The 17,697-nt window shown below is 32.0% G+C and overlaps 1 protein-coding gene across 2 annotated transcripts in view; it reads left to right on the top strand.

The window, feature by feature from the left end:
- ss (aryl hydrocarbon receptor spineless) overlaps nucleotides 1–15,941 on the top strand; it is a 96,600-nt gene extending 80,659 nt beyond the window's left edge. Inside the window, exons 3-10 of one of the 2 annotated variants that reach the window (XM_085190081.1) lie at nucleotides 3,882–3,976; nucleotides 4,838–4,927; nucleotides 9,932–10,141; nucleotides 10,556–10,743; nucleotides 11,674–11,780; nucleotides 11,897–12,038; nucleotides 12,263–12,944; nucleotides 14,577–15,941. In XM_085190081.1, coding sequence (XP_085046207.1) covers nucleotides 3,882–3,976; nucleotides 4,838–4,927; nucleotides 9,932–10,141; nucleotides 10,556–10,743; nucleotides 11,674–11,780; nucleotides 11,897–12,038; nucleotides 12,263–12,944; nucleotides 14,577–14,579 — 1,517 coding nt within the window. In that variant the 3' untranslated portion in view covers nucleotides 14,580–15,941. Of the gene's footprint in view, nucleotides 1–3,881; nucleotides 3,977–4,837; nucleotides 4,928–9,931; nucleotides 10,142–10,555; nucleotides 10,744–11,673; nucleotides 11,781–11,896; nucleotides 12,039–12,262 lie in introns of both variants that reach the window. The other variant, XM_085190079.1, reaches the window with a different exon arrangement.
- The last annotated feature ends 1,756 nt before the right edge of the window (nucleotides 15,942–17,697 follow it).

The following is a 17,697-nucleotide window of genomic DNA, read 5'->3' as shown; positions in this document are numbered from 1 at the left end:
CCGTAGATGTGACGGTTGCGGGTTTGATTCAAAATTAGTAATTTAATATTTTTATTTTATCGCTCTGGAAGCGCAATACCTCCAGAATACAGCTAAAAGTGGGGAACAGAGTGTCTTAACGCTAGGTGTCCAGAATGCATCTGCCAACTCTGCTATGTACGGTATTCAACGTGAAGATAAAAGAGGGACATCTTTCCTGTTCTAATATTTAAAAGTGCCAGGTTCCGAATTAGGATTAAGTTACGACATAAGGTTCCTTTGCGTGTTAAGTTAAGGAAATAAATACCTAATGCACTTTTTTCAACCAGGCCGAAAAACTAAATTGTATTTTATACATTTTATAATATTTTTTTGAATCGATCAAATATCATAGACAAACCTAGGTTTTTTTGTTTGGCCACGCGTGTGAAACCACAGGTAAAAGTAGTCTTGAGAAAATCTTAATATCTCTAGCATTTTAATCATCATCATAGTTCTTCTTACTAATATTATAAATATTTATGTAAGCTTGTTTGTTATGCTTTCACGCCAAAACTACTCAACAGTTTTTCACGAAACTTTGTACATATATCCTTAGAGGAATTAGAAGGGACATTACATTCTATGTATAGAAAAAAATATAAATTTTAAATATATATTATAAAAATAAATTTCTCTATTACTTTATACAATCAAGATTTATATAATTAATATTTATTATAAACTTTAATTTTGAAAACAAACGTTGTACCTATATAATTAATTACTTATTCAAAACATAGCATAATTCTTACTTGACAAGTAAAAAAAATGCATTACCCAGTAAACTATACTTGCTCGCATAATGTATGCACAATTTATATTAACGTCCTTGGAAAATAACAAAATAATAAATTATAATTGTATAGAAAAATTATAATAACTAAGTAATTTTATAAAGGTGTCACGCGAGCTTATAATGTCTATGACACCCGATATATTATTGTTGTTTTATTTTTTTATACATTTTTTTCTTTTATAGCTTATAGAGCAGAAAGATAGATGAAGGGAGGAAGAGTGTTAAGACACTACGTTCCCTATTATAAATACAAATCATTCCCCGTGTGGAAATCTAAAACCAAAGAACTAACAACAAATCGAATAAATCGATGAATGTTTGTTCCACTCTGACGCAAAAACTACTGAACGGATCGGATGCTTAAATATTAATGGAACTTTATAAATATGTAGTTTATACATCAGAATAACATGTATAATTTCACAATAACTTTAAGCGGGCGAAGCTGCGTTTGGTAGCTAAATGTGAAAATTTGTAAGGATTTTCGTTCCTCTTTCACGCAAAAAATAATAAACAGATTTAGATGATACTTTACGTGAATATAAATTATAGAGTAGAATAACACTGTAATAATTTAGTATAGTTTGGCTATGACATAAAAATAATTTTAAGCAGGCGAAGCCTCGTTTAGGTCGTTAATACGTATAATAAATTCATTGATTCCTTCGCGTGTCATATTTTCCATTTTAATACAAATATCCCATCAATAGAACTACAACGCGTAATGTAAAGAATAAAGGAATGATTGTTTCAGTTTGTTTGTTTTTATTTTAATTATGATTAATTGTAATCATTTGGAAACCTTTAATGAGGAGTTATGTAATGATGATGATTGATTTGAATAATTTATTCGTTTGTTAATAATACAATTGTTAATAGTTTCTTTAACACTAGGTTGCCTCTGATACCCTACTATATGCAGGACAGCATCAAGCTAAAAATATTCAGAATTTTTATATTTTCATAATACTTAAAAGTTAACCAATTCCTACAATATCACACTCATACATACATGTCGATCTAATTACTACCTTTTTTACGTAAGTTAAAAATTAAAACATTTAAACGATAGGTACACAATTTTATATTTTCTTTTCAAATAAACATTGACCATTTCGAACCATACATTTATAAATTAGCCTCGATTTATACATAAAAAATTGGTTAAGAGCGAATTGGGCTCCCCCATCGATGGTTCCGTATCCATTTTATGATTGTAGGTCAACGGATATTGTATGAAAACAACTTAAAAAAGTTAGTTTTTACAATATTAGAGACATTAAATTCCAAGTTCAATTTGATAGTTCCCCGTCATCTTGAGAAAAATGATCTCTACGGATAATATAGATGGAAAATAAAAAATCATATAAGGAGTCCTATTTCTTTTTTTGAAGCACGGAACCCTAAAAATGGAAAACAAAAAAGCTATTCACTCGATTTAAATATTCAATTCGCAGGAACAGTTTTATTAAAAAATCAGTAGTTATTCTATGGACGGTCGACGATCATAAAGTACGATAAGAAGCACTGTGCTCGATTAGTGATGTATTGAAATACACTATCAGTTTATCAGATGCTATAAATGTTAATATAAAAAAATAAAATTAAAATCAATAGATTTATGGCGACACTTTTGTTAGGCTTGTGTTTTATTTAGATTTACATATTTTACATAATATGTAGTGGGTAGACCAAAAAGAACATAGTGTTAAAACTCTCCATTTTCAGCTCGTTTCTAAGCACCTAGCTGAACTTGAAAATTGCTTGATTATTTAACGTAGGCAGAGAGAACCTAATAATAACACAATAAAGTGATATCAGTTTCGTCACTCAACGCATAAAACATAATGGAGACAATAAATATATTACACGTAAAGCAACGTACGAGAACGGAGTGTTTTAACACTAGGTTCCCTCTGCCTACCCTGCTGGGTGTGAGAGACAGCGATACTGAAAAAAACGTAAAGTAATAAAATAAAAACGAACCTACGATCATCGCATATAGTCAAGCAATCCCTAACTAACCTACTATAGGGATAAAATTTAATTGTCAATTAAAAATAATGACAGCGATAAATTCGATCTTATCTATCCACCATAGATATAAAATAAAAATGACCTTTCAGTATAAAAGTGGCAACCATATCTATGGGTTTATTTTGTTTTAATTTTTTTCACATCCCTGGAAAAGTAGTAGAGAATCAAGTCAAGATTTTGTATGTTAAATGGCGTAACATAACGCTGCACATTCTCACCATCCAACTATACTAGGAAAATAGAAATAATTTAAATATATTCATTCAATCAGAAACTACTACTTAAAAATGAAAGTTACTAAACTGTTAGCATTTCCCACATTTCAATAATAGAATAAAAGTAAAGGCAATTGACCAACCCAGACGGCTTAGAATTCGGTGGAAAATAAAGAACAAAAACATAGGAAATAGCAGGTAAAAACAAAATAGAAAAGCTGAAAAAAGCTACGGACCACGTGTCTGTAGTTAAGATATATATATATATATATATATATCGAAAACTCATTTTTTAAATAGGGTGAACACCCTATACTATAGTTAAATAAGTAGGTAGCTACCACAAGTGAAGCAAGTGTCACAGCATATACTTGCTTTTTAATCATTACTTACATTAACTATGGAAAAGGAACCTTATATTCCTATAATAGGGTTAATTTTAGCTAAAATGAACCACCCTTACACAGCATCCCTAACTGAATTACGCGAGATGTGATTTGTCGCGTAGACCACGCCTATTTACAAATTATATAGATAAAACACCCCTTTGAATTGGTTTGCTAAAATAATCAGCAAATTCTTATACGGGGAAAGTGTATATTTTTTACTTGATGCTATATCCTGCATAGGGTATGGTAGACATATGTCAAATATATGTATTTTCTGGGAGAAAAAGTGACCCCTACTATATACGATACGGAATATATAGAGAAGCTCAGAGAACAGAAATATTAATATCTAAGATTTGAACCAACACCTCTTCCACCTTAAGCTTCAACTAACGTTAATTTCATAATACATTTTTGTTTCAGTGGTAATGCATAAAGAAAAAGAGGATCTCCACTCGCACAGGCGGGACCACACGCACTACGATCATATCATGCCTGATGGAGAAATGTTTCTACAGGTAATACTTATTTTATTCTTTTTCATCTTCACGCTGTGTCCTGCATGAAGCAGGATCAGCAGAGAGAGCCTAGTGTTAAGACACTCCGCTCCCCAAGACCAAAAAAAGCAGCTACTTAAAATAAGCTATCTAAAATAAAATTAAATAAAAACCAGTAGCAGTACAGAAGAACAGACCATTTTTTATTCTTTCTTATTGCTGTAATCACATAAATCGTTGTTTCGCCTGATAATAAATCAATAGCGTCTAGTCGGCTATAAATAACATTGCCTTACAGCCTTATAATAATACATTACTGTTTGTTGCCATTGTTGCGGGGTCGAAGAAAATTGTGTTGAGATTCTTACCCGTGATACCTTTTTTTATGGGTGGTGGGTTTACTGTAATTATTTTATTTAGCTTTATACACTATCCCGTATAAAACAGAGCAGAGGGAACTTGGGAATCTATATTACTAATATCAAAATTATTTCAACAATTGAAGTTAGAGCCAGTCTTAGCGCATGAGCTCGATTGTGCACGTGTCAGGTTGCGGGTTCGATTCCCACTTGAGAAATGAAATACTTAATATTTTAATTTCCTCGCTCTGATAACGAGGCAGAGCGCGGCGTTGCGTTTCTTAACTCCACAAAGCAAAGCCTCGAGAATTCGTTGAACAGTGCGGAACAGAAGTGTCTACTACCACTAAGTTCCCAGGTTCCCTCTACTTAACCAGGTTTATGCGGGATACAGCGTGAAGGTAACAAAAATAACACTACGTTCCCTCTGTCTAAACTGCTGTATAAAATATATGATTTTTTATACATAATATATTTATATTTAAAATTCCAAATCTTCATATTGTATAACACTATTTTTCAGGCACTCAACGGCTTCTTGATGATCTTAACATGTGAAGGAGAAGTTTTCTTCGCGACACATAGCATCGAGAGCTACCTAGGCTTCCATCAGGTTAGTATAATACCAAAATGAAAATAAAAACTAAAAAAACTGTCCGTATATCGAGGCCAGGCCAGGCCAGTTTTAAAAAAATTGGTAAGTAAGCTACTGAAATCAAGAATGAATAGTGTTAAGTAACTTAATAAAGTTACTTAAAACCTACATAAATAATAATATAAACATAGTATAGTACCTATATAGAAAAACCTTAAAATTGCATAATATATCACGTTTTTATCACATTTCAGTAATTAATTACAAACATTAGGAAAAAGTCGACTTTCCATACAAAACGTAAAGGCCGTTATATTAATCATATAAAATATATGATACGCTCGAGGGTCGAATTTTCCACAATTAATTCTGTATTATATTAGGCTGGTTCTATACTAGGAAACTCATACTTTTATATATTAAAATTTGCTAATTTTAAGCTTCCGATATATCCTTAGGTTTCTCTACCCATTAAGTCCAAATTTTGAGAAGTGCAAGTTAAGTTGCGTTACTCAACGCTGTGCTTTACTAGGAATTGTCCTGAAAGAAAATCAAGTCTACGAATTCAAATACTCTCTAGGAACCGACTTCTTAATTTTTTTTGTTAATCAAAATTTAAAGTCGATTTATAGGATTTTTAAATAGCAACTCAGTTCATATTTAATTTTATTTACAAAATAAGATCTGTTTCAGATAAACAACAGTTCAAATAATGAATTATAACAAAATAATTGGCAACGAGGCCATCTAATAGTGAACAAAATTATAATGTGATCGATTCTCATTCGGGGGAAGGATTATAATCTAATTATTTTCATTCCCCCTTCTAGTACAAAAACCCCGAGGCGCCTTCAACCCGCAAAGACCAAAAATTGCACAAACAAATTTCACAAAGTGAGGCTCGGAGTGTCTTAACACTTCTCTCTCTCCTACCTTACTAAGCTGAATACATGGAACTACTTCCATTTACAAAAGAAAAACAGCTTTAAGCAAGTAATAACCAAAAATAATGAAAACATATAGCAACAAAACAACAAAAAAAACACATATTCAAACAAGCTAGCGTGTCCAACGCCTAAAATTCGGGGTGACTTCATAAAAATATTAATTATCGCGATAAATGGCACCAAAAAAGTTTCTTTTACAAGACCACCCCGTTAATCGCCGAGCTTATCGCACTAAAAGGGCTATAAAAGTAGATATTTTTATTAATTTTAAAGGTTTCGCGACGTTATGAGTCGCCAGTTAAGTCATAATGCCAAACGAATAGTGAAGTATTTATATTAAACGACTATTTTTTTTGTTGTTTTTCGTTAAGTTGAAATACTTTTTGAAATTTTGGGTAAATTTCGTTGTTTGCATTCGGTTTTATGTGTTGAAACTTGATGGAAGGAAAATATAAGTAGTGTTTAGTCCTATCTCTATTTCAAACTAAATTATTTTCTCACTAGTTGTGGCACAGACTCTGAAATAAACCATACCACTCTATACGCAATACCTCCAGAATACGGCGAAAAGTGGGGAACAGAAGTGTCATAATGCGTACGAATTTAAAAACTAGGTTCCCAGTTTTTCCCCTCTGTCTAAGCTGTTAAAATACAAGAAATAAAGAAGGACAGACTTGCCATAACAAGGATTGAAACGATCGCCATTTTCAGGAATCTGTAATCTAGAAACCAAACCAGAAAAAACACCTATGATATACATTCTTTACATTTTTACCATAATGAATTATAAATTAATTGAACCCACAACCATCAACCATCTAATGCTACCATAACTACGATAGCTTAATAACAATCTTTTAAATAATCAATTCATTTCCATACTATTAACAACAAAGCTTAAAAAATTATCGCATATAAAATATAATAATAAGCTATTACAGCCAATAAAATGACTTTGAATTATTGTTATAGACGAAACGTTCAGCACAAGCCACCTCCCCCTACACCCCCCACAATAAAACACAATATCAAACTTTATGCCTTCTTTCTTTTTCCATATAAATCAGATTGTTCTACGACATACATTAATTGGGTTGGATTTTGGTTTTTAGGGTTTTGTTTTGGGTGAAAAATCGCTTTGTTTTTGATTATGGGCTTATATTTTTATTTAGCTTCACCTGTATCCCGCACTTAAAAGAGTGCACCTGGGAACCTAGTGTTAAAACACTCCATTCCCAATTAAACATTTCCGTTGTCTACTTCCCACCGAATTTTTGAGTCATTATATGAAAAAAATAGAAAAAATATTTTTTTCTATGAAATGCCTTTTAGTTCTTAGATTTTTTATTATATTTTAAGATTGTTAGACGAACAAAAAAAAAACAAGCGATGCTATAAGATTTCCTAAAGGTACCTTTATCGTGGCTGGCTCGAGGTACGAAACCTTAAAAAAGACCAAAATTAAAATCCACACAAATGATCAACAAAATCACAATGCAGCTATCCCAATCACCAACAATATACAACCATTATCTATCTATCCATGGAAATAATTCCAACCTGCACTGAATGGTATATCCACTGGTATCTACAAATCTTTGCTTGAAATAGCAATAAATGAAGGGTAGGCACCGATTAAACATCGATTTGAGAACATAAAATCGGCGTACTGGCTCGTGACGCCACGTGCCTTGGAATGGGGCAGCGGTTCAAATAAACTTTAGTTTGCTATTTGGTATTATGGTTTGCATTAATCAGGTTAGTTTAATATTGACTGTGATAGTTAAAAATTTATGGTTTATTGATGAAATGTATCTAGTTAGTTGATGATAGTATGTTTTATAATGTTTTTTTTGAGCTTATTACGCTGTATTGTTAAGGAGAGTAGGTGGAGGGAACCTAGTGTTAAGACACTCCATTCCCCATTCTCCACTGAATTTTTGAGGCTTTGTGTGTTGACTGGTGGAGTTAGGCACTTTAATGCAATGCATTTTTACAATAAATAATACATGAGACAACTTCGTTGTTAGATTGCGTTTTCTTGTTCAATCATCTAAAAGTCTAGCTCTAATTCGATACAAAATGAACAACGAAATTTTAGGCTCGCTCTATGCTTGCTTTTCACTTTCATTGGTGTATAGTATATTATTAGTTATATATACTGTTACTAACGATTTAAGGCTTTTGAATATGTCAAATTTTATTATTGACCTAAAAATACTTTTTCTATTTCACTCAAAGATGAAAGTTGCAAAAAAACCTTCAAGTTATCAATTCTGAACGTTCAATATACAAACATACAAATAAAAATCGCCAACAGTACCAAAAGTGAGTCAACCCGAATTCAGCCCCCAGCTAATTATAGTCCGATTTAAAAATTACAATAACGCACAACCCCTGGCTGGGGTCGAGTAGATTAACTTCGGAACGTCTCACCAGGTGGCCTGGCTCGTTCCATTACCCTAATGTAACATGTGGCGCAACGAGCTAAGTTCCAGGTGAAATAATTCAATTACAATAAATAAAGATCATTGTAGTGCCCAATTTTTGTTATTTTGTATTAAATTAGAAGCTTATTTGCACTTAGTTAATCAGGTCTGAGTAAATACTGATGTTGAAGCCTAAGATCAATATTGGGTAAGTAGTAGTAGGTTAAGTGGAGGTCGTACATTCAATTCAACTAGAAGCAATATTAGTATCTTAAGCAAAGTAGTTCTTTAAAGTTAGTTTAGAATTTTAAAGTAAAACAGTTCTCTACAATGAAATAGCAATTACTATATTTTAATTTATATATGCTTTCTAAAAAGTACTGAATTTCAGTTTCATGTTAGATTCTCCATAGGACTCTTACTCTCTTTTTTACACTTAATGGAAGTGTGTAGTGATTTTTTTTATTTATATTTATTTAGTGTTCGTGATAATATAAATAAAATACCTATATACGTTATATAAAACATAATGTATGTATAATATATTTAGCACTAATACAAAAAAACAGACCAAACGCAAGACTATCATCAATCACCAAAAATATGGCAAAAATAAAAACCCAGCCAAAACAATAGCGTATCAACAAAACACTACGAATCCATAGCAACTGCCCCCGAACTGAACTCAGAACAAAAAGTAATTACGAAACAAATCATCCTCTGACATTTAATGCCATCGCAATATGTTCGAACCCACATTCGGCAAAATAGAACCCCATTTTTACTAAAACTCGTGGTTATATTTTTCTACTTGTATGAATCATTAACATGTTAGTTCAAAAATAGGGGACGTAGAGTGGTGCCTAGCGCAACCCCATTGATTATCAATTAGTTTTTCTGCTCACATCGTTTATTGTCGGTGCATTATCCACACTATTTACACGTCTCTTTGTTATACTACGTGTTAAAATTCATAATTTCAATTGTACAATCAATTTTCGGCTATATTTAGTATCGATATACGGTCGATTGCCTTATATCATAGGTATCGAATTAACACATCCATCTTTGTAACAGATGATTCTTTAATGATCGGTTTCGAATCGATTTTAGGGCCATCGATGGTTTATTGATTTACGGTTCAGTTGTGACTTGCTCTTTTTCATGATGAATAGATTTAGCTGGTTATCAGATCATTATCTTGTTATTCTAAATTAATTGATTGATTATCTTTATTGATTATGTTAAGTTTTCCATGCTCAGCTTTATAAATATTGTTTTTAATATATTTTTATATATTTTTAAATAATTTATATCAATAAAAATAAAAAAGAAAAAAATAGTTATTTACAAAGTAGCACTCGTATATATTAAGTTATTGTAGCATGAGCTTGACGCCATCTTGGCACAGCGGGACAGCAGTCTGTCTATAACACATTGATTATGGATTCACTTTCTACTTGGGGATTTTATTTTCCCACTCTGATAGACAAAACACTACGTTTAATTACAACACTCAATATACATGTTTCGTGTTCATAAGCGAAAATTGGAGAACGGAATGTTTTGATAGTTATCTACCTATCCTATCCTATCTATGGTATATATATGCTATAATATTTTAATCATTTATTTTTTATTTCCAGTCAGATATAGTCCATCAATCAGTGTACGAATTAGTCCATTCGGAAGATCGGGAAGAACTTCAACGACAACTATTATGGAATTCCTTTCTACCTCCAGACGTAAACAATTTAACTCTCCAAGACGTGCTCAGATCTGAGAGAGCTCATCTCTTAGAAAGAAGTTTCACAGTTCGATTTCGATGTTTATTAGATAATACTTCGGGGTTTTTGGTAAGTTTTCATATATAATTTATTGTAGAAGAAAAAAAATTACATTTATATTATTTATTTGGAATTAATTTTAAGTTTCAAATCAGTAATATATTAAAATAATTTTAGTATATTTTACATTTATAACAAAAAATTGTATATGCAAACATTATAATAAAATGAGAGACTTTTTTAATAAGATTTATGTCAACATTAAAAAATATTACCATTTATCGCTCACATATCTGAAATTGGCGAAGTGATTAGTGCTGAACTGGCACGCTCGGAGCGCCATAGATAAAGAACAAAAACAACACAAATCTGAAATATCTAGTGATTGGTAGATAGATATTTATCTATTTAATATAATCATTAAACTTATTTAACTTACGTATTTGATTTGTTCTTTTCTATTATAGCAATTTTTTTTTCTAGAGGTTAGATATCAGAGGTAGAATTAAAGTACTCCATGGTCAAAACAAGAAGACGGAAGAGCCGCCTCTTGCGTTATTCGCTATCTGCGCGCCGTTTGGACCTCCGAGCCTTCTAGAGATACCACAGAAAGAAGTCATGTTCAAGAGCAAACACAAGCTTGATTTATCTTTAGTTTCTATGGACCAAAGGTAAGAAAAATGTTTTTATTATTGTATTCATTTACTTGACGTGTCACGCGAAAGTTAACTATGGAGTGTCTTGGCACTTCTCGGTCTACCTGCTACATGTGGACGACGATGAAGGACGTTAAGGGGGGTAAAAATTATAATAGACTTATCGGTTTTAAATTTCACTTAATGGCTTTTTTCTAATTTGAAAGAAAGAACTAATGATTTGTAATCCTCTTCTCCAACCAATTATGTCGACAATTAAAAAAAATGCAAAACATACTCAAGCTACCACTAAAAATGTGTTGACAAGTAAAGTAAGTGTCATTGAGTTTTTGCCATAATCGAGACCAAACCTGCATTTCTATCATCAAAATCTATCAATGCACCTGTGCCTATAGCCATAACTTTTAATAGCTCAAAAAATATTCCCGTGTCGGTGTATTTATCCCTTTTAGACAAGTCATTTAGTCGATAACTATCAATAAATCCATTTGTCACGCTGTATGTTTATCAATTATACATTTTCTATGGAACATGGGATTTTTTTCATATAACATCCGCGTTGTTCAAAGGATTGACGGTTCATGGTAACTTTTTGTATCATAAAGTATGATGTGACCAGTCGTGTTGCAGGGGCATAAACGGGACGGGTTGTGGGTTCGATTCCCACTCGAAGAAATTAAATATATAACATTGTAATTTCATTTTCGCTCTGGCATAGAACAACGTTGAGTTGCGCCACTCACAAGAATCACAAAATCAAAGCAAATTAAGACGTAGAAAATAATAAGAAAAGAAGGACTATCAAAATGAAATTTTCGAATTCGTTCGAGAAGAGGAATGTTTTCTCTACTTACTTAAAAAAAGTAAACCAATTAATAAGTATTCCTCCAAGAGGTATTTAAACTGTAACCCCAACTTTACTTATCTATTTCATTCACTTTTCAGAGGTAAAATGTTGCTGGGATATACCGATGCGGAGTTAGCTAACATGGGTGGTTACGATCTGGTGCACTACGATGACCTCGCGTACGTAGCGAGCGCTCATCAAGAGTGTGAGTATTGAAAATCAAAATTTTTATACTTTCAAAGATTTTTTCAGGTCATCCCCACGTTATAGAATATCAGCTCAGAAGGAACCATTATGTAAACTATTATTATATATTTACAGTGTTAAAGACTGGCGCATCAGGAATGATTGCTTATCGCTTTCAAACCAAGGATGGCCAGTGGCAGTGGCTTCAAACGTCTTCGAGGCTCGTCTACAAGAACTCCAAACCTGACTTCGTGATTAGCACTCATAGACCTCTTATGTATGTATAGTTTAATATTTTGAGACATTACGTGTTGAGTGGCGGAACTAAACGCCGTTTTGTCTAATACTTAATATTTGTTTTTTTGTGTTATTTAATATATCAAAATCATTGTAATGTTACGCCTTCATGTATAATTTGGCCATATCAGCAAAGAATAAACGTCCATTATCGATACACGGTGTTATTTAAAGAGATGTTTATATTAATATTTTTATTTCCAGGGAGGAAGAAGGACGTGATCTTCTAGGAAAACGTACAATGGATTTTAAAGTCAGTTATCTAGATACTGGCCTGACCAGTCTATACTTCTCTGAAACAGAACAACTGTCTTGCGAATCCAACGCGACGCCTCCTCGGGCGGCGCGACGGTATAAGACGCAACTTCGGGACTTTCTATCAACTTGCCGAAATAAGCGACGTGTTCCGCCTACTCCTGCTCCTCCCCCTGTAGACTATATCCCAGCTGATGCTGTAGCTGCAGCGTATACTAATTTAAATGGGGCCTATGCTGCTCCATACGGGGAGTACCCGCCAACTCCAGCATTACATTACGCCCCGCCTTTAGACGACCGGTTCTTAACAACTGACAATCTCTTCCAATACAAACCTCTATCCTACCATTATACATATCCTCCAAATGGCTTCCTTGAACCTGCTCCTCCGGGATACGAAGTGCCTCCCTATCACAGACCTCCATCCCGGGAATACACTTATGTGGATAGTAGATATATGAGTCCAGTGACAGAAAGAAGGTCTCCCAGTGTAGTTGGTCCTAGTCCCGCTGGTTCCAGTGGTTCAGCGGAACAGGATAGAATGCAAGCGGATATGCCGCGTCAGACCGTCCTGATGTGGGGTGCGGGAGGAACAGCGCAGGAGGTCCCCGTGGAATACTCTCCCCCACAGGTTTGGAGATATCCCTCCCACTACCACACTGCTGAAGCGACTCAATGAACGTAGATTATAGATTTTTGTGCAATAACGTACTGAATGATATGGCATTTAGCAAAATTTTTAACCATTTATTAAGGAAAAAATTGATAAGTTCGTTTTTACCCGATTATTTTTACCAATTTTGAAAATTGTTTTATTTATTTTAAATATATATAATATTATAATTCCATAATAATCATTTGATATGCGATATCATTCGACATGTACGAAATGTCCTTTATCTCAGGACTTCGGGCGCAAACATAAAACCACCAAAGAACGCCCCTCTAATCCGAATTTGTTTCTTTAATATTTTACTATAATTAACTTTGGAAAGGATGTTCACTGGTCATCCTTCGCACAGTTCTTAACTAGTGCACTATGCGATGCAGCTTAACTTTTTTGTTAAATAACATTTTATCAACGATGCCTCGCTCAATGATTTCATCTTTTTTTATATTATATTTTATGAAAAACTATTGGTTCAATAAAATGTTAATCGAAACAAGTATTGACAGATTAAAGCCAGTGCTAATTTAATTATAAAGATTGTTACACAATATTATATACCATATATCCATACTTATATATAAATTATAAATAATTTAATATGATTTTCACCATAGTATATTAGCGAAGATATATACCATATGATATTAGCGAAGTCGATTCAATAGTTTCTCATAGAAATATTCTACTCTCAATTGAACTTCCATTATCAACTGTATATAATTTTATGTATTATAAACGAAATATCCAAAAATATTATAAATTAGAGTAAATATAGTTTAATTTAGCTTCATCATTGCCAAGCAGTGCAATGTGGGGTGCGATGTAAATATTTATTTTATTAGCTTAAGCTTGGTTTTTGAGTCTGGTTCGTGATTGCTTAATGTTTTTTGTATTGAAAATTAAACGAAGAGGATCGACTGGATTTTACAATTAAATTATATTGTGTTAAATAATAATTGGACTTACCCTATAATATTTTATAAAATAAAGTGATAAAACTATTTTAAGATCAACATATCATAAATTTGTTGTTAGATCAGTTGTTTTTCTTCGTTTTCTCATATGAAAAATTAAACGAATTTCTTTTAAAGTTAGACTAATGATTAAACATATCAATAATTGTAATAGCATGCATTATATAATTTACACTTTAAATTGTCTTCTTATAAATATAAACCTTATTTGAAACATTTTATAATTGATTAATATAATAGGTTCCCTCAGCCTACCCTGCTATATGCGGGATACAGCGGTAAGCTAAATTAAATAAAATCAACTTAACTTCATTAATAAAATGATAAAAGATAAAGTATTTTTCATTACTTCATTTCCTAACTTACCACATATATGGTAAATCTATTATGACAAAAGTATATTTACCAAAATGTTTTTACCAAATTGTCAAAAAGTTTAATATTTATATGGGAGACAAACACTGCCATGCCAACACGTTCTAGCACCTGTACATACACAACTGCGTGCCTTTTCATACAGTTACTGTAGTAAAGTACTACTAGTAAATTCTTACTGGTGAAATATTACTAGTAAACTACTACTAGAAGAGTACTACTAATATATACTATTGTGCTTCAGTGAGCGGTTGGCCTGGCACCGCGTCGAAACGATCTTCCGACGTCGTTAGTATAAGAATAGTTAAGGTTTTATTAATCGAAGAGCACTTTTCGTTGAAAGTTTGGAAATTATTGAATTTCATATGAAATTATATTATCAGTCATAAAATTTAAACTATTTATATGTTGTTATTTAACTGTCACCATTTAAATGTCAATACACGATTACTCTTATAATATAGTAACTTCTCATATAAAAAAACATTGTCAGACATTAATATGAATTAAATTTTTAAACCAGAATATTATAGGTTACCATAGAATAGATAACCAGAGGCATTATATATATTTTACTTAATGAAAAATGCAAAATGAAGCTAAATCGTAAAAAAAATTGGTGAGGTTTTATTTGATTTATCGTATTAAATTTCTTATTGCAACTCCTTACTGGTCACTTAAACTTTATACGATTTTAAACCATTTATAACACTAAGTAAATTAATTATCAGATCTTTATTCAGATTTCAATATAACGATATTAACTTTTTTTTGTATAAGAGATGTACTACATACTAAATGTCTCGAGTATTCGGCGTTATGTGGGGAACGGAGTGTTTTAACACCAGGTTCCTCTGCCTACTTTGAAGAAATAAAAATATAATGTAAAAAAAGAACTCAAATCACAGTGCTCTTCGTAATTTGTCTTCGCATTGTATATTAAGAAATTGTATTGTCCATACATACGGGTTAACCGATTAGATTTTTTTATAATAAAATAAATCGAGTCATTAAGCGAATTTATCTTCCACTGTGAGTTCCATTAATGTTTGTTTATAAAATTATAAACTATTTTAGTAATAAGGTGCAAAAAAGTTTTAAAAAAATACACTTTCACCAAAAGAATTTATAATGCTAGGTCCTTATATATTTACTCGTGAAACTGATATAATAAGACATACTTTTGTCAAAATACATTATAAATTGAGCGATGGTTGTGGGTTCGATTCCCGTTCGGGGGAATGATTATATTTAAATTATTCTCATTTCCTCGCTGTGGTAGATAGCAATACGCAATGTCTTAAAATTTATGAAATAATTTTGTCCGGACCTAGTTATACAATACAACGAATTATAAAATACCACATTTTCAAACACCGTTTTTTAAATTTATAAACAATAAAAAAAATCACTTGAAATTTTTGAATTTGTAAATAAATAATTAGGTTAGTACGCTTTAACTATTATCAACTATTGTTTGAATAAACTTAATTATTTAATAAATCTATGTTTAAGGTGAAAATATTGAGACAATCTCTTGTATTTATTTTACTATAGCATAATTATGTAATTAAAAGAAAATCAAATAAATTTTTTCAAGCCACTGATATGTTTGCGTTTTTTTTACTCATTTATAGTAGGAGCAGTGATTTTTCTCTCTGTTCTATTTATCAGTATAGCCATATAGTACAGCCATGTAGTAAACGTGTATTTTACACAAACGAATTCAGCTTGAAACTTTTGAGCCCCTCATAACCAATTAGTGAGTAAACACAGAACTTTACACCCATATAGATTTCCCATTCTTTTTGTCGGTGAAGTCGAGAGTGATGCATTACTTAACATTTAATTTAGGTCTTCTTTCACATTTATGTTTTTTCATCGAATCTAAATAACTTCTAAACATGCCAAAGAATCAAAACGCCCACAGCTTTGCTAGGAGAGGAGCTTGGTAGGCAGAGGAAAACTTCTGATAAGACACTCCGTTCCCCATTTTCCGCCGAATTCTGGAGCAATAAATATACAGGTTTAAAACTCTTGAATTTATCTTTAATGATGAATTATCAATTAATTCATTCATTTACATGAACAGACAGACAGACAGACTTAGTCTGTCTTATGTCATTATGTAATATTTTTTTTAGCTACGTGCCGGATGCCGGTACTTCTCATTTCTCCATTCTCATTTCTCCATTTAAAGACTTCCGTTCTCCCCTTTATTATTATTAGACTCTACAACATATTAATAGTTGGTTGGTGTATAAAATGTTTCAATATTAAATAAGTAAAGTGCTGCCATCTAGTATGTAACTAAATTACTAATTCACTAAACATACATATATATCTACGTAGAGGCAACGGTAGTTTTATAAAACAAGTAAAACAGTAGCTCCATAACAGATGGCGCTTATATCTTTGTGAAACACAATTTGCTTAAAAGCCAAAAAGGAGAAACCAAAAAGAAGTAATTTATATTTTAGAATTATTTTTTTCACATTTTCCACTGGGGAAATCGAACGCACAACCTGTCGCGATTAAAGTTACACTCTTATACTCCTGCGGCATTACCGACCTAAAGAATTCGTAGGAAATTGGAGAATGGAAGCTCTTAAATGAGAAAAGAGTGTCTTAACATTAGGTTTCCAGGTTCCTTCTGCCTACCCTGCTGTCTGCGGGATACAGCGTGAAGTTAAAAAAACGCTATATACCATATCGTACCGTGTGAAATCATTACAAATAACATAAGTGGCTAAGAAAGCCTACAAGATAATTGACCATAAACAAATTAAAATTGCATATCGAATTGATGCATTTAAGAAATCGAGCTTTTAATATTTAAATTTTAAAACTTAATCGATGTGAAATTCTTCATAATAAAAACCTGTTTTTCCACTTTTACTATCGAGAGAAAGAATATAATATAAGAATTATTTAAAAAATAGCCTTTGTTTCTGGTTTCGTCGCGTGAAGTATATGAGAAATGACATGTTGGACCTTGATCACAGGTATAGTAGGTTCATTTTTTAGCATTACGTTGTATTCCGCTCATAGCAGGGCCGTTAGGTCAAATACCTTGTTATCGGATCTAGAAAATGGAAATATTAACTATTTCATTTCCTCGAGTGGGAATCGAACCTAGAACCTTTCGCGTTTACATTTCCACAATACCTCCAGAATTCGGAGGCAAGTGCTATTACAGCGTTATGCTGAAATAAAAAGTATAATCAAATATTCTAGTGTCGGAATAACCCCTTTAATTACTTTGAGTTCACTTGATTAAATAAAGGTATTAATATAAAACCTTTAAAGATATTAGATATATATACATATTTACACTTGAACTTTTCTCGTATAGAAAATGTTTC

This window comes from Heliconius melpomene, chromosome 9, assembly GCF_056956725.1.
Source record: "Heliconius melpomene rosina isolate 202511_hmr_F chromosome 9, ASM5695672v1, whole genome shotgun sequence".
Classification (NCBI taxonomy): Eukaryota; Metazoa; Arthropoda; class Insecta; order Lepidoptera; family Nymphalidae; genus Heliconius; species Heliconius melpomene.
This window is presented reverse-complemented; position numbering and strand designations above follow the sequence as displayed.